This window comes from Paroedura picta, chromosome 2 (genome assembly GCF_049243985.1).
Source record: "Paroedura picta isolate Pp20150507F chromosome 2, Ppicta_v3.0, whole genome shotgun sequence".
Classification (NCBI taxonomy): domain Eukaryota; kingdom Metazoa; phylum Chordata; class Lepidosauria; order Squamata; family Gekkonidae; genus Paroedura; species Paroedura picta.
Window position 1 is genome coordinate 47,816,308 of NC_135370.1, and position 22,069 is coordinate 47,838,376.

The 22,069-nt window shown below is 41.5% G+C and overlaps 1 protein-coding gene across 6 annotated transcripts in view; it reads left to right on the forward strand.

Annotated features, from left to right (window-relative positions):
- Window positions 1–16,739, forward strand: part of CACNB4 (calcium voltage-gated channel auxiliary subunit beta 4) — a 225,686-nt gene extending 208,947 nt beyond the window's left edge. For 5 of the 6 annotated variants that reach the window (XM_077320034.1, XM_077320039.1, XM_077320037.1 and 2 more), the window contains 2 exons: window positions 173–358; window positions 5,448–16,739. In XM_077320034.1, coding sequence (XP_077176149.1) covers window positions 173–358; window positions 5,448–5,708 — 447 coding nt within the window. In that variant the 3' untranslated portion in view covers window positions 5,709–16,739. Of the gene's footprint in view, window positions 1–172; window positions 359–2,337; window positions 2,404–5,447 lie in introns of all 6 variants that reach the window. The other variant, XR_013228081.1, reaches the window with a different exon arrangement.
- The last annotated feature ends 5,330 nt before the right edge of the window (window positions 16,740–22,069 follow it).

The window sequence follows — 22,069 nt, forward strand, 5'->3', positions numbered from 1 at the left end:
GTGATCACACAAAATGGGACCACTGGGAATTGCCGCAAACTAATAGGAAGATCTCTGAAGCTGTAGAAAGGTAGAGAGGCAGCAGGTCAGGAGAAATCGTGGCAAGCTGACCCTTCACTCTATTGCCTTACCGCTTTCAACTCTGATGCTTTAAACTTTCTTTTTGGAACAGGAAATGTTTGACGTCATTCTGGATGAAAATCAGCTGGAAGATGCTTGTGAACACTTGGCAGAGTACCTTGAAGCCTACTGGCGTGCCACACACACTACCAGTAGTACGCCCATGACACCTTTGCTTGGAAGAAACCTCGGCTCCACCGCACTGTCCCCTTACCCTACTGCAATCTCTGGATTACAGGTATGAATCCATGCTTTAGTTGCCAATACAGGTCTGCGCCACAATCAGGCCAGAGCAAAAGGTGAGATACTATAGCTCAGGGAGAGCTGAGGGCCCTAACGGAGCTATCAGAGTTCCGCAGGGCCTGCAAAACACAGCTCTTCCGCCAGGTCTTTGGTTGAGGTCAGAGCCAAGAGCAACGGGGGACCCTCCTCAGGCTACACAGTGACATCCAACGTAGCCCACACTGGGGGTCGAACTACACCGCCACTCTTCTTTTATCTTTTTTTAGCTATGTTCTGTTGTTCTGTTATGGGATGGGGTTTTTATCATGTTTTATGGGGGGGTTATATTGTACCTGGTCATGAGTCTCCGGAGAGTGGCAGGCTAAAAATCTAATCAATCAATCCAGGGAATGCACACATTGTCTGCATGCACAGAAGTTAGTGGGACGACTGTCCAGTTAATCTGTCCGCAGCATTCCAGATTATCAAAGGCGATGGTGGCGATTCTCCTGTATGCGCTCCACTCCATGGGCATGTCATAGAGCTCCATAGGTTTGGAATGTGCTCAATGCTCATTTCAATATATTCAAAATTTACCTTCACTGTTTATTCACTATTTTGTGTTCTTTCATGTAAACATGAGCAACATTTAGTCTCAGTACTTGATAATAACTCTCTGCAGCACAGGTGAACCATCTTCATTGAAGAGTGCAATGTTCACATGATATGACAATTCTCTATGGTGATTCATCATTGGCGCATTCACACATTCACAGTGCCATAGCCAATGTGCCAACACACAGCAAGCCATGGACTCACGTGCTCCTCCTCTTCGCATTGGCTGGTCCTCCTTCCCATGGTTCTTACTTTGCAGCCACAGTTTGTTATTAGGTTGGAACTGGGAAAACTCCAGTTTGGGTCCAATCCAAACCGGAAGCCACAAACTGCAGTTCCCAGTTCTGGTTTGTTCAAACCATAATTCACTTGAGTTGAACAAAATGAAAAGAAAAAAAAACCTAAGGAATGCTACAAACCAGGACCACAGAAGGGAGCATGGGAAATGTCATTGTGGAAGCCCAACACTCAAGTAACCAAAATAAATAAAATAAAAATTCTGAGTTGCTTGTCTGTAATGGTTGTTCTTCAAGCAGTCATTTATATGTTGTTTTTTTTAACTGTATACTTCTAGAGCTAGCTTTTAGGTGGAAAAATGTACTCCAGGGGCATGCACAACCAAAACTGTGCCTCTGAGGAAAAGATTTTTATACCTGTTTCAAAAGTTTCTGAATTGAAGCTCTACACAAGTACAAAGCCCATCAGTGACATGAGAGACTCTGATGAAGGGACCGTGAGTGATGAGCAGCCATGTGTGAAACCGGCTCTTTAACAATAAAACCAGAGTCCAGTAGTACCTTTAAGACCAACAAAGATTTATTCAAGGCGTGAGCTTTTGAGCACAAGCACTCTTCCTCAGACTAAGAACTCCCTACAGGGAGTGCTTGCGCTCGAAAGCTCACGCCCTGAATAAATCTTTGTTGGTCTTAAAGGTGGTACTAGTCTCTGATATTATTGTGCTACTTCAGACCAACACGGCTGCCCATTTGAACCAGCTCTTAACAAAACATAGCCAATTAAGTAGATTGCATTCTGGGAAATTTTGGTTTAATGCAGATATCACAGCCATTATTTAATGCTATTGTGCAAACTGAACGTTGTGAGGCAAAATCACATCTTATTTTTAAGATAAATGCATAGGAAATATATACTACTATCAGCTGTTACAGTTAGGATTCTATGATCAGTTGTATGTGTACTGGTTATTCACATGCTTACCAGCTTGTAAAAGTTCTAATGTGTCAAAAATTTCCCTTCAGTTTGCCTTATTTCTTCCCAGAGGTAACACTTGGCAAAATTCATTCATCTGTTTTGCTTTTATTTTTGAGGATTACAATGCTTTTCCCATTATAAAAAAATTCTGACCATTTTTTTCCACAGGGATAGCTCAAAAACGGCTGGCCTTTGAAACTTCAAACGTGGCATGTAAATAGTCCTTAATGAGAAGTACGTGCTTTACTTAGTTTGGAAAAAAAAATGTCTTTTCGGTACAAGTTTTGTATGTTCGTAAACACCAAAACCAAGAGTGCACAGAGACCAATTTCACTAATGAGTTCAGCACATTTGTGTGGCGCTTAATTTGTGTGCACTTTTTACTGTGTGTCAAGCAGAGAGCTAAGCAAATTAGTAATACAACTAAAATTTAAATTTGCTGACTGAATACATTGCAGAGATCAGGGTTTTTCCTTTTTTTTCTTTTACTCAATACACACTCACACTCACAGCTGTGTTTTTCCCCCTCATCACTGCATGTATGCAGCAGCCAATATTTCAACTTCCAAATTTATGTTTAATTATATTAGGCCAGCTACGTCGCATGATATTATTTCTGCTTAGTGACTGGATGCCTGTGCAAGCGGCAGCTTTAAGTTCTGTGGACACGTGCTTGTTCTGTGTGAAATTTTTCATTTTCCAGCTTTGTTTGTGTTGGCAAATCCTGTCTCTCGCAAACCCAAACCCAAGAAAGATGTGGGTGAAGGAAATACATCTAGACAACTTAAGATACACACAGACTCCCCCTCCCTACCCATGTTTCCATTCACCACTAATCAGTTGTCACAAATGATGAATGTCAAGTCAGGGCGAGGTTACAAAGTTGCTTTCATAGAGCATATTATGAGAGGCCCCAAGCCAAGATGCTGAGGCTGAGGCCTGTTGCTGTGATCACTGAGACACCAGTCGTGATAGCCGTAGACAGATGGACAGTTTGTTCTACATGGCAGGTTCATGACAGTCACGGTGCCTAACGAAGGCTGCCAGCTGCAGGATGGAAGGGTCCTAAGTATTTGAAGGTGTAGCCAGGGGAGAATGGGGTTTGGGGAAGTACCTCAGCGGGATATAATGCCATAGAGTCCACCATCCAAAGCATCCATTTTCTCTGTGAGAACCGATTTCTGTAGGCTGGAAATAAGTTGTAATTCTGGGAGATCTCTTGGTCCTGGCCGGAAGTTGGCAGCCCTAGGGTTGACCTGCTGTTTTATCTAAGTGTCTTGTCTTCTTAGAAATTCCGGAGGTCAGCTGTCATAGTTGGAATGAATATATGGACTGTAGGTTCAACTATAGCCTTGTTGAACTTGTAAGGGTTTGTGTCTGGATCTATATATACAACAGAAGGAGGTATCAGAATGTTGACGTGGTAGAACAGACCAAGCCGCTTCAGACTGTCTGCAAGAATCCACTTATTTTTATTGTTACTCATGGAGTACAAAAAACCTTCCCTGCAAGTTAAAAGAAAAATAGGAGGACAGAGAGAAGGTGGGGCTTGAGCTTTTGATTTGGAACACACTTTCTGGCTCGCCCCCTGGGATGGAAATATGTATGGACATCTGTAGCACTGCCCTAGGGAACGTGCTAAAAGAACGTGCCAGCAGAGGAGGCCAAGACTGTGGCTGACGTACCAGCCACAAAGCTGGCAGAAGCGGAGGCCCTAAAGCTGGCTGGGGCTGCTGCGCAACTTACACAAAACCTGCAGGGAGAGATGCTGCCCCTGAAGCTGGCCAGGGCTGCTGTGCCACCACTCTCCCCAGGCCAGTCCCACCCTCCACAGAGTGGGACAGGCCGTGGAAGTTATGCCATTGCCTGCCTTCCTAGGCTGGTCCTGCCCTCCACAGGCCAGGGAAGTTCTGCTGCCGTGGCACCAGAGTTTCCCCAGCTTGCTCTGCTCTGTGGAGGACAGGACCAGCCTGGGAAGCATTGCCACCATGATGCCTGCCTTCCCAGGCTGGCCCCACCCTATGTAGAGTGGGGCAGGCTGGAAAAGCTCTGCTGCCACAGCACCTGACTTCCCAGGCCAGTCCCGTCCACAGATCAGGGCAGGCCTGGGAAGTGGGGAGATGCTGCGGCCACTGGCAGAGGGCCACAGAACTCCTGCTGTGACAGGTAAGGAGGGGGTAGGAGAGGGGGGAGTGTATGTTTGTGCCTGGGGGGGGGGAGACCAGTAAGGAGAGGTAGGTGGGAGAGGCAAGGCGAGAGTGGAGGGAGAGGTGGGGAAGATTGAGAGGGAGGAACCAGGAGGGAAGTGAGAAGGTGTTGGGGAGAGGGACGGATTAAGGTGGGAGGGACCAGGGAGGGACCAGGAGAGGTAGGTGGAAGAGGGGAGGGGGAGGAGAGAGAATCAGAGAGGGAGGGGCCAGGATCATGGAGTCCCACAACAAGTATGTGTTCCACATACCCTGTGATAGTTGGACTCTCACTAGAATTTTTTTCCTTGCAGTCTGAAGTGGGTGGTGCTCACTCCAACACTTTGGCTCCCTTATGCCTCTTTCTGATGTATCTATAACCTGGGCCTGTGTATCCTTCTCATTTAAGAAAGTTCTCAGTTAAATTAATAGGCCTTAACAGGAGATTCACAGGAAATAAAAGGGGGCTAAAAAGGTCTCTACAAAAAAGTCTCACTAACTTATATATATTTTTAGTTGGATTCCATGTAAACCTCTTGAAACCTGCTTGCACATATTTTGGTTATGTATATACCAACCATAATGTTAAATTCAGCCATAATTCCAAATTCCCCTCCAAAACCCATCAAATGATCATGATCATTACATCCCTTTCAAGTGTGTTTCCCTTTCCCTTTTTAAGGGCATGACTAAATTGATCTTATTGTTTGAAATCCTCCTCCCTGTTTTTATTACTCTTGGAAAATCACTGACCAGATGTGCCTTAACCAGGCTACATTTTTCAGAATTTGCCCACAGTGTCTCCACGAACTGCTAGACGGTTGCAGTGACTACAGAAATATATGCAAAAAGGGACGTTGCTTTGCTTAGCTTAGCTGTTTTACCCACAGACCCACTGTAGAGAGCAAAACAGGGAGAAACAGCATCAGCGATCTATACACTAAACAGCATCCAGTTCTCTTTTAAATGAATCACAGAAACATACGGACTCTCAAGACCCTCAGAGCAAGAGGGCATCTAATTCAAAGGGAGTCAAAGGGAATAATTTCTTTTTTTTATTCTTCTAATCTTTGGAATCTTTGACATTTTTAGAGCCAACGTATGAGGCATACCAACCATTCTACCGAGAACTCTCCAATTGAACGCCGAAGTCTAATGACCTCTGATGAAAACTACCATAATGAAAGGGCTCGGAAGAGCAGAAACCGCTTGTCTTCCAGTTCCCAACACAGCCGAGATCATTACCCACTTGTGGAAGAAGAGTACTCCGACTCATACCAGGACTCATACAAACCTCATAGAAACCGAGGGTCCCCTGGAGGATATAGCCATGATTCTCGACATAGGCTTTGAATACAAGAACCTGGGGGAAACTGGTACTCATTAGTTGAAAACTTGCCATAACATAGCTAGGCCAGACAAATCATCTTGATTTGGCAGGTGTGGCATGGTTTTACTATGCTTACAGGCTGCTGCCATATACTGCTATAAAAGGGGCAAAAACCTACAGATCTGTGCCCTTTGTGTTAGGAAGAAGTTAGTTTGCCCCAATCACTTAGGTGTGTTTTCTTTCTAGTGTAGTGTTTAATTTCAAAATCTCTTCTCTCCTCATTAGAATATTACTAGACACATCAATTTGTAACTTAGGATACCTGTTGAGGCGCATATAAAATAATTTCCTGCATAGGAAATTCCAAATGACCAGTTCCAGTTGGAACCAATTTATAAACCAATTCCTGTTGGAATTTGGGTGAAATTGACTGGAAAGTCAACCTGAGCATGTTGCAGTCAGTTAAAAAAAAAAGATAAAGGTAAAAGAACAAGAAAATTAAAAAAAACATAAGCAAAAAAAATACTATAATACTTGTTTACTGGGAGGTAAATTTATATATATCTATATATATATATATATATGGTTAGAATAAAACAATTTTAATGTATTTATTTCAGACTAACCAAATGTAAGCAGTTAATAGTGCCAAAAATGAATGAATGCCGCAATTAGAACTTTCCAATTTAAAATGATCAGTTTCTTGTTTTCCTCCCAACATACAGGTTGCAGAAAAACGCTGTTGTGTTTGATAGTTATTGCATTTATAATGACTGTATGAAGGTATTCCAGCAACTTGGGGGAAAAAATGGGTGAGGGCTGATACAATATTTCAAAGTGTGTAATAAGCAATTTGAACACACATTTTCTGCACAAGAAAGCACCCATGTCTGTCTTCACCTTAGTAAGAAGATTCCAGAAGTTGGAATGTATGAGAGTTTGGAACTGAGGTTTTTGTTCTTTATTTGCTTTACCAATCTTAAGCACTACTACAAATCTAATACGAGGCACATGGCTTGTAACTCACCTGAAAGTTGTGTTTTGTCAAAAAAAAACTGGCCACATTAGGGCTTTTAACCTTGTGTGTTATCACCAGGAAAGGTATTGTAGGATCACTGCACCTACCAAAGAGTTAAGAACTTATCGTACAGTAATTATCAAGAGATGATGGTATCATAATTCTGTGTAGTACAACTGGACAGTACCACCTGGAGGAATTAGCAAGGGAAAATATTCTGGCTACAGAGAACCAGAGCAGGCGTGCTGCTCCAAAGTTTAGGTGCTCGCTTTTCCACGTGATTTCTGGAGCATGATATACCTTCATCTTTCTTGTGTTATGAAATTTAATGCAATGTTTTTCTAGTCATCGCTTGCATACTGCAGAGACTCTCAATGCATTTCACCGAGACAGGATATCTGAAAGTCATACCTTGCAGGTTTCCACCCTGCAGTGTGAATATGGGATTCCTGCAAAAGTGGGCTTTCCCCTCTCAATTCAGTGTGCAAAGCATCTCTGCACAAACCTCCCTTTGCGTGCAGCCTTCTTCATTGAATTGAATGGAGCACCTGTGCATGCAGGAGCTTCATGTATGCATCATGCCGAGAGCTTATTGGCCACCACAAGATTGCTGGATCTATGAATGTCTGGATCCTGGCATCAAATAACACGTACGCCATGATTTTGGACATTTTTAATACGGTGGTGATCATGTTTGTTTCCCCAATAGTCTTAAATGACAGCTTTTAAAAAAAAATAATGAAAGACGATATTTTGAAATATTAAAAGGGAACAAAGTTTTTAGGTTTGGCAATTTTTAGAAAAGGGTTGTGTCGTCTCCCCTCCCCAAATACTATCCTTATGGGTAGTCCCAGTGCAGTGCTAGTAATTCCAACCCAGTGTTATTGAGGCTTCGCTATGGAGATGTGTGCTAGAACAGGTGAGCATGCAGACAGTAAAGATGAAAATAATTAAGTAAAATGTTATTGATCATTGCTGCTGCAGAGGAGGGTTAAAACAGATACTTCCATCAGACAAGGGCATATCAGTGATCTGGGAAGGAAAGGTAATTCTAAATTGGTGTAAAAGTCAGGTTTTATTGAACTCAACTGGAATGCACTGCCAATATCTTTGTTGTTCATCATGGATAGGTCTTTAGGAAGAACTGAATACAAAATAAGGTGCATGGCTGAAAACTGTACTGGGCCTTACTGATTCACTCATAAAGATCTCGAAATACAGTACTTCCTAAAGTCTAGTACCCTGAAATTGGGACATGTCTAGCCCAAGGGTCCAAGGCCCCCTTCATTTGAATATGTAAATTTTTTGACACTTTTACACCTCTTCCTCAAAATGGAGGGGCTCAGAGTGAATCCCTAAATAGTTAAGGTACTTCCAAGGCCACCAACAGAACTGAAATGTTCTACATAGCCTCAGATATGTGGATTATTTGAAAATTCTGAAAGGGTGACATTTCTATACCTTTCTATAATAATTGGGGATTAGAAGTTTATCGCCAAATATCCTGCCAAACCACCAAGCAAACACATACAAAATAGACATGGTCCAAGAAATTGTGAGGACTAGAAAATCAGCATTGTTACACTTTTAGAGTCAAAATCTGGAGCATGTCAATTGACTTCTGCATACTGAATTTTAGCACAGAACAAGCCAAGCCACTGGTAGCCCAAGAATGCTGGGTCTTTGCCTCTTCAGACTTGGATTCAAGAGAAATATATATACGTTTGCTGAATGCATGCTTCATTTCTTGTTGCATTTAATGTATGTAATCTGGATTACTAGAAAAGCCTGAAAATCCAAGATTTTTGCACAAAGTCAAAATGGAGGACCAGAAGTTTGTCTCATAATGGAGACCAGCCCACAGCAAGAAAAATCAGGGGTGAGATGGGATGTTGGCAGTAGGAATATATTCCCTTAACATGCTCAAATCAGTCTTGTAGGGACTTTCCAGTGCCAACGCTTACAGAATGCAGCCTTCATTTATTAGTATAATTATATACACACTAGGTAAAAATGAACCCAAAGGCAACATGATTATAGTAATGGTCTTCTGAGCTGCCAGAACCTTTCAGGTTAGCTGGTAACATTTGCAAGAACTGTTAGTATGAGCTAAGGCTGCCATTGGCATCCTGACTTAAATGGTAACTCTTTTATGGTTGCATCGTGCGCTTGAATTAGTACAGTTAAGTTTTATAGTACTGCATCTAAAATTTGAAAGACAAAATTATTTTAGGAAGGTACCTTTCATAGCTGTATGCCCATTCTTTTATTTAATGGGCATTGAACAGATACTTCTTTAGAGAAAAGATCTCAGACCCATATTACATTCTATTTCTACTGCATAATTTATTGCTAGGTTATTATATTCTTCTAAATACTGATACAGTGGTTTTTCTTAGCCATTTTTTTAAAAAATTACTTCTCTTGCATTTGCATTGTATGCTGAGGAAACTCAGAGACTGCAGAAGAAGTAAAGATGAATAATGGGTTGGATCCAGCACAAGGACTTTGTGGTTTCCCTGGCAGGATCTATTCTTGGGCTCTCAGGTCCCATGTGGAATAAATAGCCCCGTGTGTCAGGAGACTGTAGGGGGCAAAATTATTGTTATCTCTTCTGTCAGTGGAGCTCAAGAGGGTAGTAGGAAAGAGCAGGCTTGCTTCCTTCCTGCTTCCCACTGCAGCCTTTCAACCCATGTGGCTATTACTCCTTAGAAGTATTTCACCGCTGGGAATAAAAATCCCCAGGGAGTAGCTCATGAAAGACAGGAAGGCCAGGATGACCAGAGACTATCAGCAGCTTCTGCTGATGGCTAGCAGGATCCAACCCAATTCAAACTCTTGACCAGTCAATTCATGTGAATATTTACGGGTGAGACATCATCCCTGATCACTAGTGATATCACAGATATTCTCCGATAGGCACCTCTGACCATTCATGTCACTTCATTCTATGTGGGAGACCCCCAACCTTGTCGACTAGGCAGGCAATATAAGAAAAAGTAGTGTGTGCTGTTAGAGAATGGTTGCAATGGGGATGGTCATGATGAAATGGCTGCCTTGGGCAGTGGGACTGGTTCTTGGCTCTCGGGATGAACTTGATCTGTAGGCAGCTGCTCAGAGAAGCTACCAGGACTACAGTAATAGGAAAGCTTAAGGCCAGGCCTAAGGCATATGGTTGTGATGTGTATAATTGGGATGAGCACATTAGGCAGATCAGTCAGTTGGTAGGGATCAGCCCAAAGCGCCTTGTTGTTTTCTATTCCATTCAAATCTTTTTGGATTTTATCCCTAAAATGACATGGTCACCATTTTGGAGAAAGATGTTCTGCATACTGCTCTGCCTGCTGTTGTAATTGGGATACTGACTGGGGGTGGGGGATCTTATTTTCACCGCAACAAAGTACTACAGATGAGGATGCTTAAAAACTGAAACAGCTTTGCAATAGAAGTGTGGGGTTTTTAAAAAGATATTTGGATCCCCTGCAGCAAATGAGGGAGGACTGCCTAGGGGGTTACTGAGCATGTGGCCATGGGTAACTTCCTGAGAAAAACTGAAATTTGCATTTGGCATGATAGCAAAATATTCAGTTTTAAAATGGACCCCCTCCAGCAGCTCAAACCGATCTCCTAAACTCTGCCTATTCCATTAGAGAACTGGTATCTTGCCTTGTGTGTCATATTCCAGTTCTTCTAAATGGGCACTTTCCTTGCAATCAGTCCTCTCTTACATTAGCATCTTTTATACCCCAAATGAATACACAAAATGTACCATATTATTTTAGACCAAGATCTGAGATTTGTAAATGAGACTGTCTTCTTAACCCCCCCCCCCAAAAAAAAAGCCAGCACTATTTTGAGACGTTTAATTTGATTCAACAGGGGCATGAAAGCAACCAGCAGCTTGTTAGTTTTTAAATCAGGGGCAGGATTTCAAGCCAGAACCAACAATTTAGCTGATTCATATTCATCCCATCTTGTATAACAACTTTAAAGTGGGTCTTTCTGTATAGTGTTTTACGGGCTGGTTTTTGTTCTGAGTCATGTCCCCTCTTAGAGCTCTGCCCTTACGTACTCCCATTACCAGATTCCTCCTCCAGATGTGGTATCCCCAATGGCAGGTTTACCAATCTGCTAAGAATCCACACTTCAGTAAATTATTTTTATTTATTCATTTGATTTATATGCCGCTTCTCACTGCGATGTCTTGGGCGACAACTATATAAATAACTTAGACAACCATCCTCCAAGAGGAGGAGAATGCCAATTTATTTTGGATCCAACTCTATATTGTGTCTGGAGAACCATGATGATTTCATGATTAAAAAAAAAACCTGGTGAAGACTCATCACTTAACCTTTTTAAATTCCTGCTTTTCAAGGAAAACTTTTGTTATTGTGTGCGTTCTTTCTAACGTCAAAGCTGACCTTTCAACCTAGACACCCTTTTTCTCTCCACACGCCCCCTTCATTTTCTTCTCAAGGTTTTCTGATAGCAGTTTAAAAAGCACGTTGCACTAAAATCAGCATGCCTTATGCCAATGAACTACAATGCTTGTGATACCAAGTACCTAGGTTAACTGAGATAACCTACAAAGCAATTCATCTTATATTCAGTGCAGTCCAAGGTAGGGACTGCACAAGATCATTCTGAGGCCAAAAAAGGTTCTTGTTTTCCAAAAGAAGGCCTTAAAAATGTCAAAAGCAATGGTAGCAGTTGTCTGAACACTTTAAAACAACATAAAATGGACAGGGCATGTCTGGGGTATTTGAACAAGTCAACTGCCTAGAAATCTTACGGCCCAATCCTGTGTGTTATTAACTCGGAAGCACATCCCAGGGAATTCAGTAAATTGTAAAAGAGTGCCTTGCTGTGTCAGGCCAAGATATATCTGGTTCAGTAAGCAAAGCATTTAGAGGGTCTAGGCTTTAAAAGCCATCAAAGCTCAAGGCCCCATCAACACAATGTGGAAGTGCATTCCACAAGTTAATTACACATTGTAATTGGGACTTAAATTAGGGTTGCCAACTCCCAGATAGCACGTAAGAATTAAAAAAAAAACGTTTTTCTATTCATTCATACCGTTTGGTCACTTTTGCTGGAACCCCAGATAGTGGCTGGAGATCTCATGCTGGTCCCCATGCAACAAAGATCTATTCCCTGGAGAAAATGGCCGCTTTGGAAGGTGGACTCTATGGCATTATACCCTGTCAAAGCCGTTCCTCTCTTTAAAATCTCCCCTCCTCGAGCTCTACCCCCAAAATCTCCAGGTATTTCCCAACCTGGATTTGGCAGCTCTTAACAGCTCCAAGTAAGTGTGGACAACATTGGATTTTTAGAGAGTTTGGCTTCAGTGACTGATGGAGTATCAGGTGCTTGACTTGTAGCACGATTCCCTGTATGTCTTATTTTATGCTGTAGCCCAATGGAGCATTTTATAATGGTTTTTATGTCTTGATTATATGTACTGCATATCCATTGCATGTCAGAGAAGGCATTAGGGCAAACATTTTTTACAAGTTTCTTTTATGTTCTCACTAAGGTACTAATTGCCATGAATGCACTGAAATCTATAGATCTAGACTGCTTTTATCTTTATTCTGTGATAGTATTCTACCCATTTAACTGCTTTAAGATATTTGCATTTTATGGCAGAGAGCTGCACTACCACTCAAGAGATTTCTTTCAGTAAGCAAGATTACGGCTTACTGAATTTCAAAAAAAGAAAAATATTGATTTTTAAAGCCTTTTGGCACCTTTTTTAAATTAAGTTTTCCGTGACAGTTTTCCGTGACAAGATAACAAAACATAAATGTACACACTGTAGGTATGGACAAAATTAACACTGTAGAATGTCTCAAGTGGCAAAATCAGTTTTGCGAAGTAATCTAAAAATAATCTTTAAATGGGGACTCCTCTTGTATGTTGTCTGGAAAGATACTGATAAATGGTACCAACTTTTGAATTTTAATTTCCTGGTGTCTGCAAACAAGATCATATGCTGCTAATGCTTACACCACAAAAATAATTTATAATAGTATGTCATTAATTGTTTTATATCAGTTGTATCCATAATTAAGTTGTAACACAAATGAAGTTATTTTACATTGGGCTTGATCCAGCCTACCATGGGTACAGTGTCTGCACACAGAAAGATCTCTACATGCCTTAGCTTGGTGTGGATCTATCAGGCTCTTCACATCAGGCTGTGAAGAGGAGTCCTGCATCCATGTGCCAAGTCTCTCCACTTGGTCAGGACACATGAACTCCAAGGTGACATTCCTTGACTGATCAAGGTGGTGTTCCTTGACTTGTTCCTTGACTGCGTTCCTTGACTGTACAAGCCACCCGTTTCCCCCACAACATTCTGTTACAGTACCCCCTGCTGAGGGAGGAAATAATCAGCCGGCTATGCCTTATGACTCCGGGGAATGGTAGAGGACAAGAAGGCCTGGAGGATCATTGTCCATGGGGTCGCGATGGGTCGGACACGACTTTGCACCTAACAACAACAACAACATGCCTTAGGATATCTTTACATGTAGGTGATCCCCTTGGTAGTCTGGATTGAGCCCATAGCCCGCAACAGAAGCACATTTTCAGTATATGTAAAGTCAATGAAGTGCATTATTATTTTATTATTTAATTTATTAGTATGTACATACATTTAGGCTTTAAACCCTTATTTTACAACACTAGCCAACCATCCTATAATTAATTAGATACTGTTTTTCTGTAAAGTTGATATAGATATGAATGAATGAGGCTATATCTGCAGTTTTCCGCATTCTTAACTTGGGAGTAACACCACTGAACTTGCCACTGTCTCCTAAGTAAGCATACATAAGATTCATTTGTATGAGTGTTTTTCCTAATATCAGTCCACATTAAAATACTATTAGTCTGTTTCTAATGTGATCAGGTTCCTAAAACTTCACATACAGTCTATAGAACATTCAAGAAATGAGTTCCTCTGTCATTTTTATTTCAGGCACTTTGGGATCAGCTACAATTTATTCTATGAAAATAAAATGTCTTGATATGATTGTCTTAGGACACGTCTACACAGAGCTTTAGAAAAGGTTAAGTGTATTGGGTGTACTTTTGACCCCAGTATAGCATGTGCTATAAGAGTGCAGCGCCTATAATTGAATTAATATTTGAAGGTTCTCAACCTGGTTTACATATGTTGCTCCCATCCACCTTGATTCCTTTGAAAACTTGTATTTTAAAGATTTGAACGTTGACTTATTTTGCTATTTGTGTAATTAACAGTTTTCTCATGGCATGTGCACCTGAAAATTAGATAATGTTTTAGATTCGTACCATTTATTAAAATAAAACTCCACAGCCAAAACCTCATGATAATACCTGGGCCCATGCCACTTTCTCAGTGAAATCCCACTTTGAGTTTAACACTCCTGCGCTTTAATTATGCAGAGTACAAAAATAACCCCTGGGCCCAGACTTCTTTTTTTCTGTACCAGTCCCTTCTCAGAACTGCATCTGGGACTATTTTATCTTGCACTCAATACAGCTATTGTAACTTCCATAGCAAGGGAGCAATCTCTTGCTATTTATGCTACCTCTTATCACCGTACCATTGGCCTGCAGTTACCCCCTGATTTCTAGCTTACACCGATGACGCTTCTTTAGATTAGAAGTATTTGGTATGAGATTTAAAAACAAAACAAAACAAAACATGCAGTGTATTCAATTTGCCAGCAGATCACGATGAAAGCTAATATTGTTAGCTTTGTGGCAAATTATCCCGCTGACCCATTCCCCACCTCAGTTTGAAAATACCTTTTAGAACAGACCATATGATATTATTTGGGCTTGTTCTTGTGGAGAAAACAAAATCTAGCCTGCTTTTGGAGCTCAAGTTTAATCCCATTTTCTTTCACAAAGGTTATTTCTGTGGAGGAAAATTGTGGCACTTGAAGCAGCCCTTAACATTGTGGCATTCAGCTCAGGTCAGTCTCTGATTCCTTCCATTTCAGGGCCCTTAGTAAAGATGCGGGTGACATTTATGCTGCCTAACCCACCAACAATTTAACACTGGAGTACCCGGTATTAAGACAGTTTGTTGAATTCAGTGAGGGGGAGCCCTGATTCCCCTCATGCCAACAGCAGCTGCCAGAAGAAACCATTCACACCTATAGTTTTCAGTCACAGACATCATATGGGAATCCCCTTAATTTACGATTGAGTTATTAGGCCTACCAATTAACTAGATATTAACTGAGTCAAATTAACTGAAATCCAAGTAGTTGGTGTCTTAGCAGGATTCCCCATCTCCCACCCCAGATGAGGAAGGGCAAGTAAAAACAAGAATCTCCATCATCTTAATTTCACTATAATTTAAATGGGAAAGTACATTTTCAGTCAATTTGCTCAGTTTCTGTCTAAAGGAAACACAAATTAGTTTTCCTTGCAAAGTTCAGCATTCCTAAAGCACTGGCATTAGTGTATCTAAGCCCTGAATTATGTCCAGAATGTTTTTGATACATTGACCACTAAATGGAAAATGAGAGGGTTTTTGAAAAGAGCAAGATGTCATACACCTTTTCACCTTCTTGTCCATATTGTTGATTTAATGTACATGATAGATTAGCTGACATGAGGTCCTGCTTTTCTTAAGTACATGTTGATAAGAATTAAACAATAAATCAAATTACTTATCCTAAAGGCTATTCCAGAGGGAATGGGTAGCGGATTGCAAAAATAGTAACCCAGCCAAGCATTAAATTTGATCAAAGGTTTAGGCTACATTTTATGACCTGTTTTTTATTTTTAAAAAGTTGGCTTTATATCCAACATGTAAGATATAAATCTATAGACTAAAAAAATACTTGCATCAATGCTTTTGGAGAAAGGGCTCTAAACTGTACCTAGGATTTCAATGAGCTAGTTATAAATGATAGAGATGCTATTTTTTCTCATTTTGTGGATTACAGATAACTAATGTAGAAACACTCTTTGTTTCAATTCCTTTAATTAAAAGGGGATTTTTTAGAAGATGGTAGAGGGAAATAATTACAGCTAAAAATGTATAATTATTTTGAAGTGCATTTAATAACTATTGTCTTTGAAACTGTAGTGGAAAAGATGAAGATTAGTGGAATACATGTGTGTTGAATTAATACCATACACTAGATTTACTGTTTTAACATAAACACCACTAGAATTTCTGGGCAATGGTCTGTTTGTTGCATTATTTTAGGGAATGGATCGTAGACACTTCTATTTCCTGTTATAAGGTTCACTACTGAAAATTGTTCCATTAAATGAGCTATGTTATATTCTGTTGTAAGCAGTCTCAGGATCAATCCCCAGAAATCATATGCCTTATTCACATTTTCTGAACGTTATTTTAAACCCCAACTATTGCCAAAATACCCCTTTAGTATTGTATTCCAAAATAGGTTAAAAATATCAATATAGAAATTCACTATGATGTACAGTAAGAAATTACGGAAACAATATACTTTGCCAATAATAAGAAACCCAGCAAAAGAAAAGCACATTTGTAATAGCACAAATTTACAATTCCATTGTTAGATTTGGCGTTGTATTTTTGGAAAAGGTAGACAGATTATTGATTCCATAGTCAATGGATATACTGCATTTTTCATCCCGTTAACTTGCTGCCTAAGATCAGTGGTTTGTTTCAAAACCCTGTTATTTTCGTATATAATTTGACTGGCCAGGGAACCATATCCCACAAACAGTGATTTAACATCAAAATCAGCAAGCCTGCTATATAGTCTTTTTTCTCCCCCCCCCCAGGGTATTTATAGAATTTCAAATAAGTGTGCTCCTAATTTATGTTCTCTTGTATTCATGCTTTTTGCAATGACTGAAGAATACCTGTAACACATCTGCAGCCTAAGGTCTGAAATATTTCGTAAAGTATCTCAGCGAAACACCATGCAACTACATAAACTGTTTTGCCTTTGGAATTCAAGGTTGCATCAATGAAAAGGGGTTTTTTTTGTTTTTTTTAACAGCCCGGCTTTTGTCCAGTTCAGGGAGACTGGGGTGGGGTGGGGTGGGGTGGGGTGGGGGGAGGGGCGAATCTAAAATAAATATTTCAGTCCATGGTCGAGGGCTGGTTTGTGAACTGATGCTGCTTACGCAAGGAATGTATCATTATACAAAATAACATTTGCATTGCAGTTGAAACTATGTGCCTGAGCTCCCTCTCACGTACATGAGCAATTTTTCAAGGGTTTCAAGTTATTGCAAAATAACATGATGTGAATAATTTCATATCTGAACCAGAGACTTTGAGGAAACTCCCCAGATTAATGTAGTACCAAATCTCTCACCATTAACCCAGATTTGTTCTCACGTCTACAGAGATAGTTCTATCCGCTAGTGAGGACAACTTTGGATTCATTGTGAAATTATTGCCTTTTTCCAGCCACAAACAAATGGATATTTTCTTTCTTTCTTTGCTGATTTTCTCCTTCCTATTTTTAATTATATAGAAACCGTATGTGTAGCATTCTACAGGCATGCTGGGTAAAATATACTATGCAAATGTGTACAGTGTTGCATGTTTTGCTATCTCTCTGCTTTTAGTGGCTTTCAAGGAAAACAAGAGTGTTGTTATTTTTGTGAGCCCAAAACATCTAACAAGAAAATGCAGACTGCATGCTTACAGTATCCTAATTTCTATGGATTTGTTTTATGGAATTTAGATGTATTAAACTGCATTAACATCATTTTTTTCTACAATAAATGAAAGAAAACTATCCACGCTCTCTGTTCAGAAGTCTTTCTTGCATGAATGGACAGCCAAGCATCTTTAATGAGATGGTGAGATTCTATGTATCCAATACAGGTTTACCAAGACTTGAAGCAAAAATAACCTTGAAAGCACTGAGGTCTACCAGTTTCCCCCTCCCACTGCAGATTTCCATTATGCTGTTCTATTTATTTTTTAAATAACAATTAATTTGAATAATAATAAGAGTTGGTTCTTATATGCTGCTTTTCTGTACCCGAAGGAGTCTCAAAGTGGTTTACAATTGCCTTCCTTTCCTCTCCCCCAACAGATACCCTGTAAGGTGGGTGAGGCTGAGAGAGCCCTGATATTACTGCTCAGGCCGTGGCAAGCCCAAGGTCACCCAGCTGGCTGCATGTGGGGGAGTGCAGAATTGAACCCGGCATGCCCCGAATTATGAATTATACATTATATATTACAGAACTAGTATTTTTAAAAATGAGTTGCTGTTTTAAAATACAGGAAAAAAATTCATTCAAGCAGAACATTTCCAGGGGAAAGGGATAGGGAGAATCTTGAGGGTCCGCTAAGACCCAGGAATAAAATTGCAGGGTCTCAATGGGCTGTAGTGGATGGAGATTATGGGGAATCACTGCCTGCACTTAAGAAAAGTTCCTTTAAGTCTGCCCTTTGCACTTTTTATTATTTATTTATTTATTTATTACATTTCTATACTGCCGCTCCCAGCACAGCTGGCCCGTGGTGGTTCACAATATACATATGATAAAACATCTGTAACTGCTTGGTGACTGGTATCATATTTGGCTAAGGGCCTCGGGGGGCAGAAAGTGGGTGGGGCCGGTCTGCATCACACCTACCAATTGGGCCCTCAATATGACAGGCCAGAGTTCTAGCCAGTTGGGGGGCGCAATGCGCCTCCTGACCCGCCCCCCACCCGCGGAGCCTAAGGGCTAAGTGCGCGGTGGGCCCAATCATTGGGCCAAAGTTCTGACAGGGCCTGCCTGCCTGGCCCAGCCAGGGCAATTTGGAGACATCACTGACAGTCAGCTTCTGACCACCACAGGGAGAGGAGGTCAGTAGGGCAAGCCAAGGGGGATGAGAACAGAGGTTTGGACAGGCTGTGCCAGCGCTTTTCGCCCCAAGGCTGTCCTAACTGTCATGTCCAACTGAATCTTTGCCTCAGAACACTGACAGAGCTGGCAGGAAGCTGGTGAGTGTGCTCCCTCCCTCCCCCTTTACAGTTGGGGGGGGGAGTTGTGCAGGTGTGTCCCTCATGGGCTATGGGCTATGGCCAACCCTTACCAGCAACTGTTTGTATTCTGGGGCACAAACAGACAGACAGACCAGCATCAGTCCTGTGAGTCTGGAAAGTGCAGGAAGATATAAATAAAGAATATTTACAGCCTGAAACTGTAAATAGTGAACAAGTAAATGTCTGGAGAGATATGGGAACTAAAGTGATTTTTTTTCAAGCTTGGCCTGGCAAATAAAAAACAGTATACAAAATCTTACTAAGATCAAGACTGCTCTCTTTGCTGTGCAAAGAGAAACCTCTACTTAGGGTTGCCAGCTTCCGTGTGAGGCTCTCTACCCCACCTCTGTCACGGGGAGTCTGCTAGGGGAGAGGAAGGGAAGATGATAGGAAAATGCTTTGAGACACCTGAGGCCTCCTGGGTCACTGAGGCCCATTCCCAGTTCTCCCAGACCTCTCACAGCCCCACATCCATCATAGGCTGTCTAATGAGGGGAGACAAAGGGAAAAGGTGTTTGTAAACTGCTTTGACGCTCCTTTGGGTAGTAAACAACAGGGTACAAAAAAACAGTTCTTCTAAGGAGCAACCGTGAAAGAAGCATTTGGGCACATAACATTTTATCAACAGTCAAAAAATGAAGACAGAAGGAACAGGGTGGACATCTGTGTGCTGTGACTACCCCATGTGTATTAGGGCAGGGGGACATTTAAATGTGTGTGGCCTAATTCACACAAGAAGGGAAATGACGCAGAACTGAGAAGAATTGGTTGCCATGTAATCGCCCCCTAAGAAGAGTGTCCAGTATGATTTTCCCTTCACATATCTGAGGACATGGCTCTGGAAAGCTCATCTATAACCACTAGGCCATAATTTCCAAAGGTCAGTCCTCTCCCATACTCAATGAACATTCCACACCACAGGTTCTTGATACCCATATCTCCACACCCATGCCCTCATTTGTCACCATGCCACCACAACCTCCCACACAACACACACATTCAACCCCATGCCCTTACAGATTGAACAACTCCTCCCCCTCCTCTTCCCACCGCCAAGCTCTAGCGCCCGTTGTATTCCTGGATACAACGGGCTTTGCCCCTAGTCTATACAAAAAACCTCAATCAAAGTATCAAAACATGATAATATTACAGCAAACAATTTTTGACTATGAAGTAGCCTCTGAAATAAATGTTCAAGTTTTGAGGATTCCCCAAAAGTGATGCCAATTGGCCACGCCTCCCTGTCATCCCCCCCCTGAAAGTGTCATGTCACCAGAAATGACATCACTAGCCAATACCCTTTGCCTTCCTATCACTCTCCTCCACACCTTTACTACTACTATGAAGGTTCCATTTCATGTTGGTGTGAAAGAATGGCAGGAGCTGAGAAGGCAGCCCAGACTCCTCTTACTATGACACAACCAACTCTCTCCCCTCTGATTCTTATAACCACAGCCTACCCACCAAGCCCTCTGTGCAGATGCAGCCAGTTCCATAGCTTGTGGCCAAGTCCTTTCAGGTGGGAGGGGAAAGGCCACAGATTCTATCCAGAGCTCCCAGGGACCCCCATGTTCCACAGACCCCTGGTTGGGAATCCCTGCTTTAAGTATTGAAAACTCCATGATTGGATACAGGGCACTGTGGGTTTGTTTGTTTGAATTTTTTTGCATTGTGTGGAAGCTGCTTTGACTCCCCAGCATGGGAAAAAACAGGGTAACACACAAAAATAAATGGATGCTAGAAAGCAACACAAGGTGTCAGTTTGGCTCCCCTTCCACTTTTAAAACCAGATCTCCTACATTCTTTCTAGGCAACTGGGATAGTAATGTTTTTCATACATACATGACTGCTGCTATTGTGTCTATTTTATCCAGAGTGGAAGAACCACAGGCCCAAATAACAGCTTTGGAATGTGGACAGCCAAGAGAGCGTCATACTAGGTCCTGGAAAACCCAGGTTTTGTCTTTGATCGTCAGACTTGAAATAAGCCACAATCAGAGGCTTCCATGCAATAGATTCTTGTTATCATATTTTGTGTGTGTCAAACTACTGCGTTGGAGGCATTTCTTAGGAACAAAAGTGAAAAATATCTATTACTCCAGTATGAAGAATCAAGATGAGTGAGCACTGCAGACTGGCTGTATTTGCTTCTGTGCCTGCGAATGCTAGATTATTTTTAAATTGCTACCATCATCTACGTTCTTTCCACATCAGAAATTAGCGGTTTCCATTTGGCTGAGGTTGCAATTTAACGTTTACACTCTGAACATATCTTAATACTGCCTTTGAGTTCTTTCAACCTACAGCTGATCTGCAGTGTCTATACTGAGAACATCTAGAAATTAAATAGATGATTTGGGCTTCTATGGATTTTATGCCCCCACCCCCTTTGTTTCAGAATGTTTGCTATTGCTGTTTCCCTCAGCTACCTTTGTCTATTCTTTGCCCAAACCTTTGGCCCAAGTGTTGGTACTGTTTCCCACACATTATTTGCTGACCAGCTCCCAATGCTACTTGGCTCACTACATTAAGTGGCCTCAAAGGAAGATACAGTATTGAAAATGGTCAATTAGCAGCAATTTGTACAATTAACTGATAACATGTTTGGTCCCAGTACCTGCAAGTGAGGAGTGGTAACATCATCTTGTGTGATCTGGACATCATACTTGTTTTAATACAGTCCAAAATCCCATTTGCCTTTTTAGCTACCGAGTCACACTGCTGACTCATGTTCAGTGTAGGGTCTACTAAGACCCCCCAGATCCTTTTTACATGTACTACTGCCAAGACAAGTATCACCCATCCTAGAGTGATGCATTTGATTTTCCTACCTAAGTGCAGAACTTTACATTTTTCGCTATTGAAATTCATTTTATTCATTTTAGCATAGTTTTCCAGCCTGTCAAAATCATCCTGTAACCCCCACCAGCCCTCACTCCCCTCCTGAGCAGCCCTGTTGTGGCCTCAGCAGGCTGGCCGGGGAGGGAGGGGGGGAGAAGGCTAGCACCCATTGTATGTTTCCTTTTCTGCTAGTCTGCTATCCTGGGCTCTGGTTCACAAAAGCTTCTGTCAGTGTTTTATGTCTTTAACCTGCTACATGACTGTTTTGTCTACCCCACTGGCTGGCTACCCTTCAAGTAACAAAGGGAACGTTTACTGGAAATTACCCTTCACCCTTCACTCAGGAGGACTCATGAGGGCAGCTGAGTGCACAGCCCTCTGGAAATCACCAAAAGTGATTTCCTGATGGACTTCCCTCTTTTCAGTTCCCCTCCTCTTAGGAAATAATGTCTCTCTACACACTCCTTAGCAATGTCCACTGACCTTTCAAAATCTAATAGAAACGTTTTAAAAGAAGTTA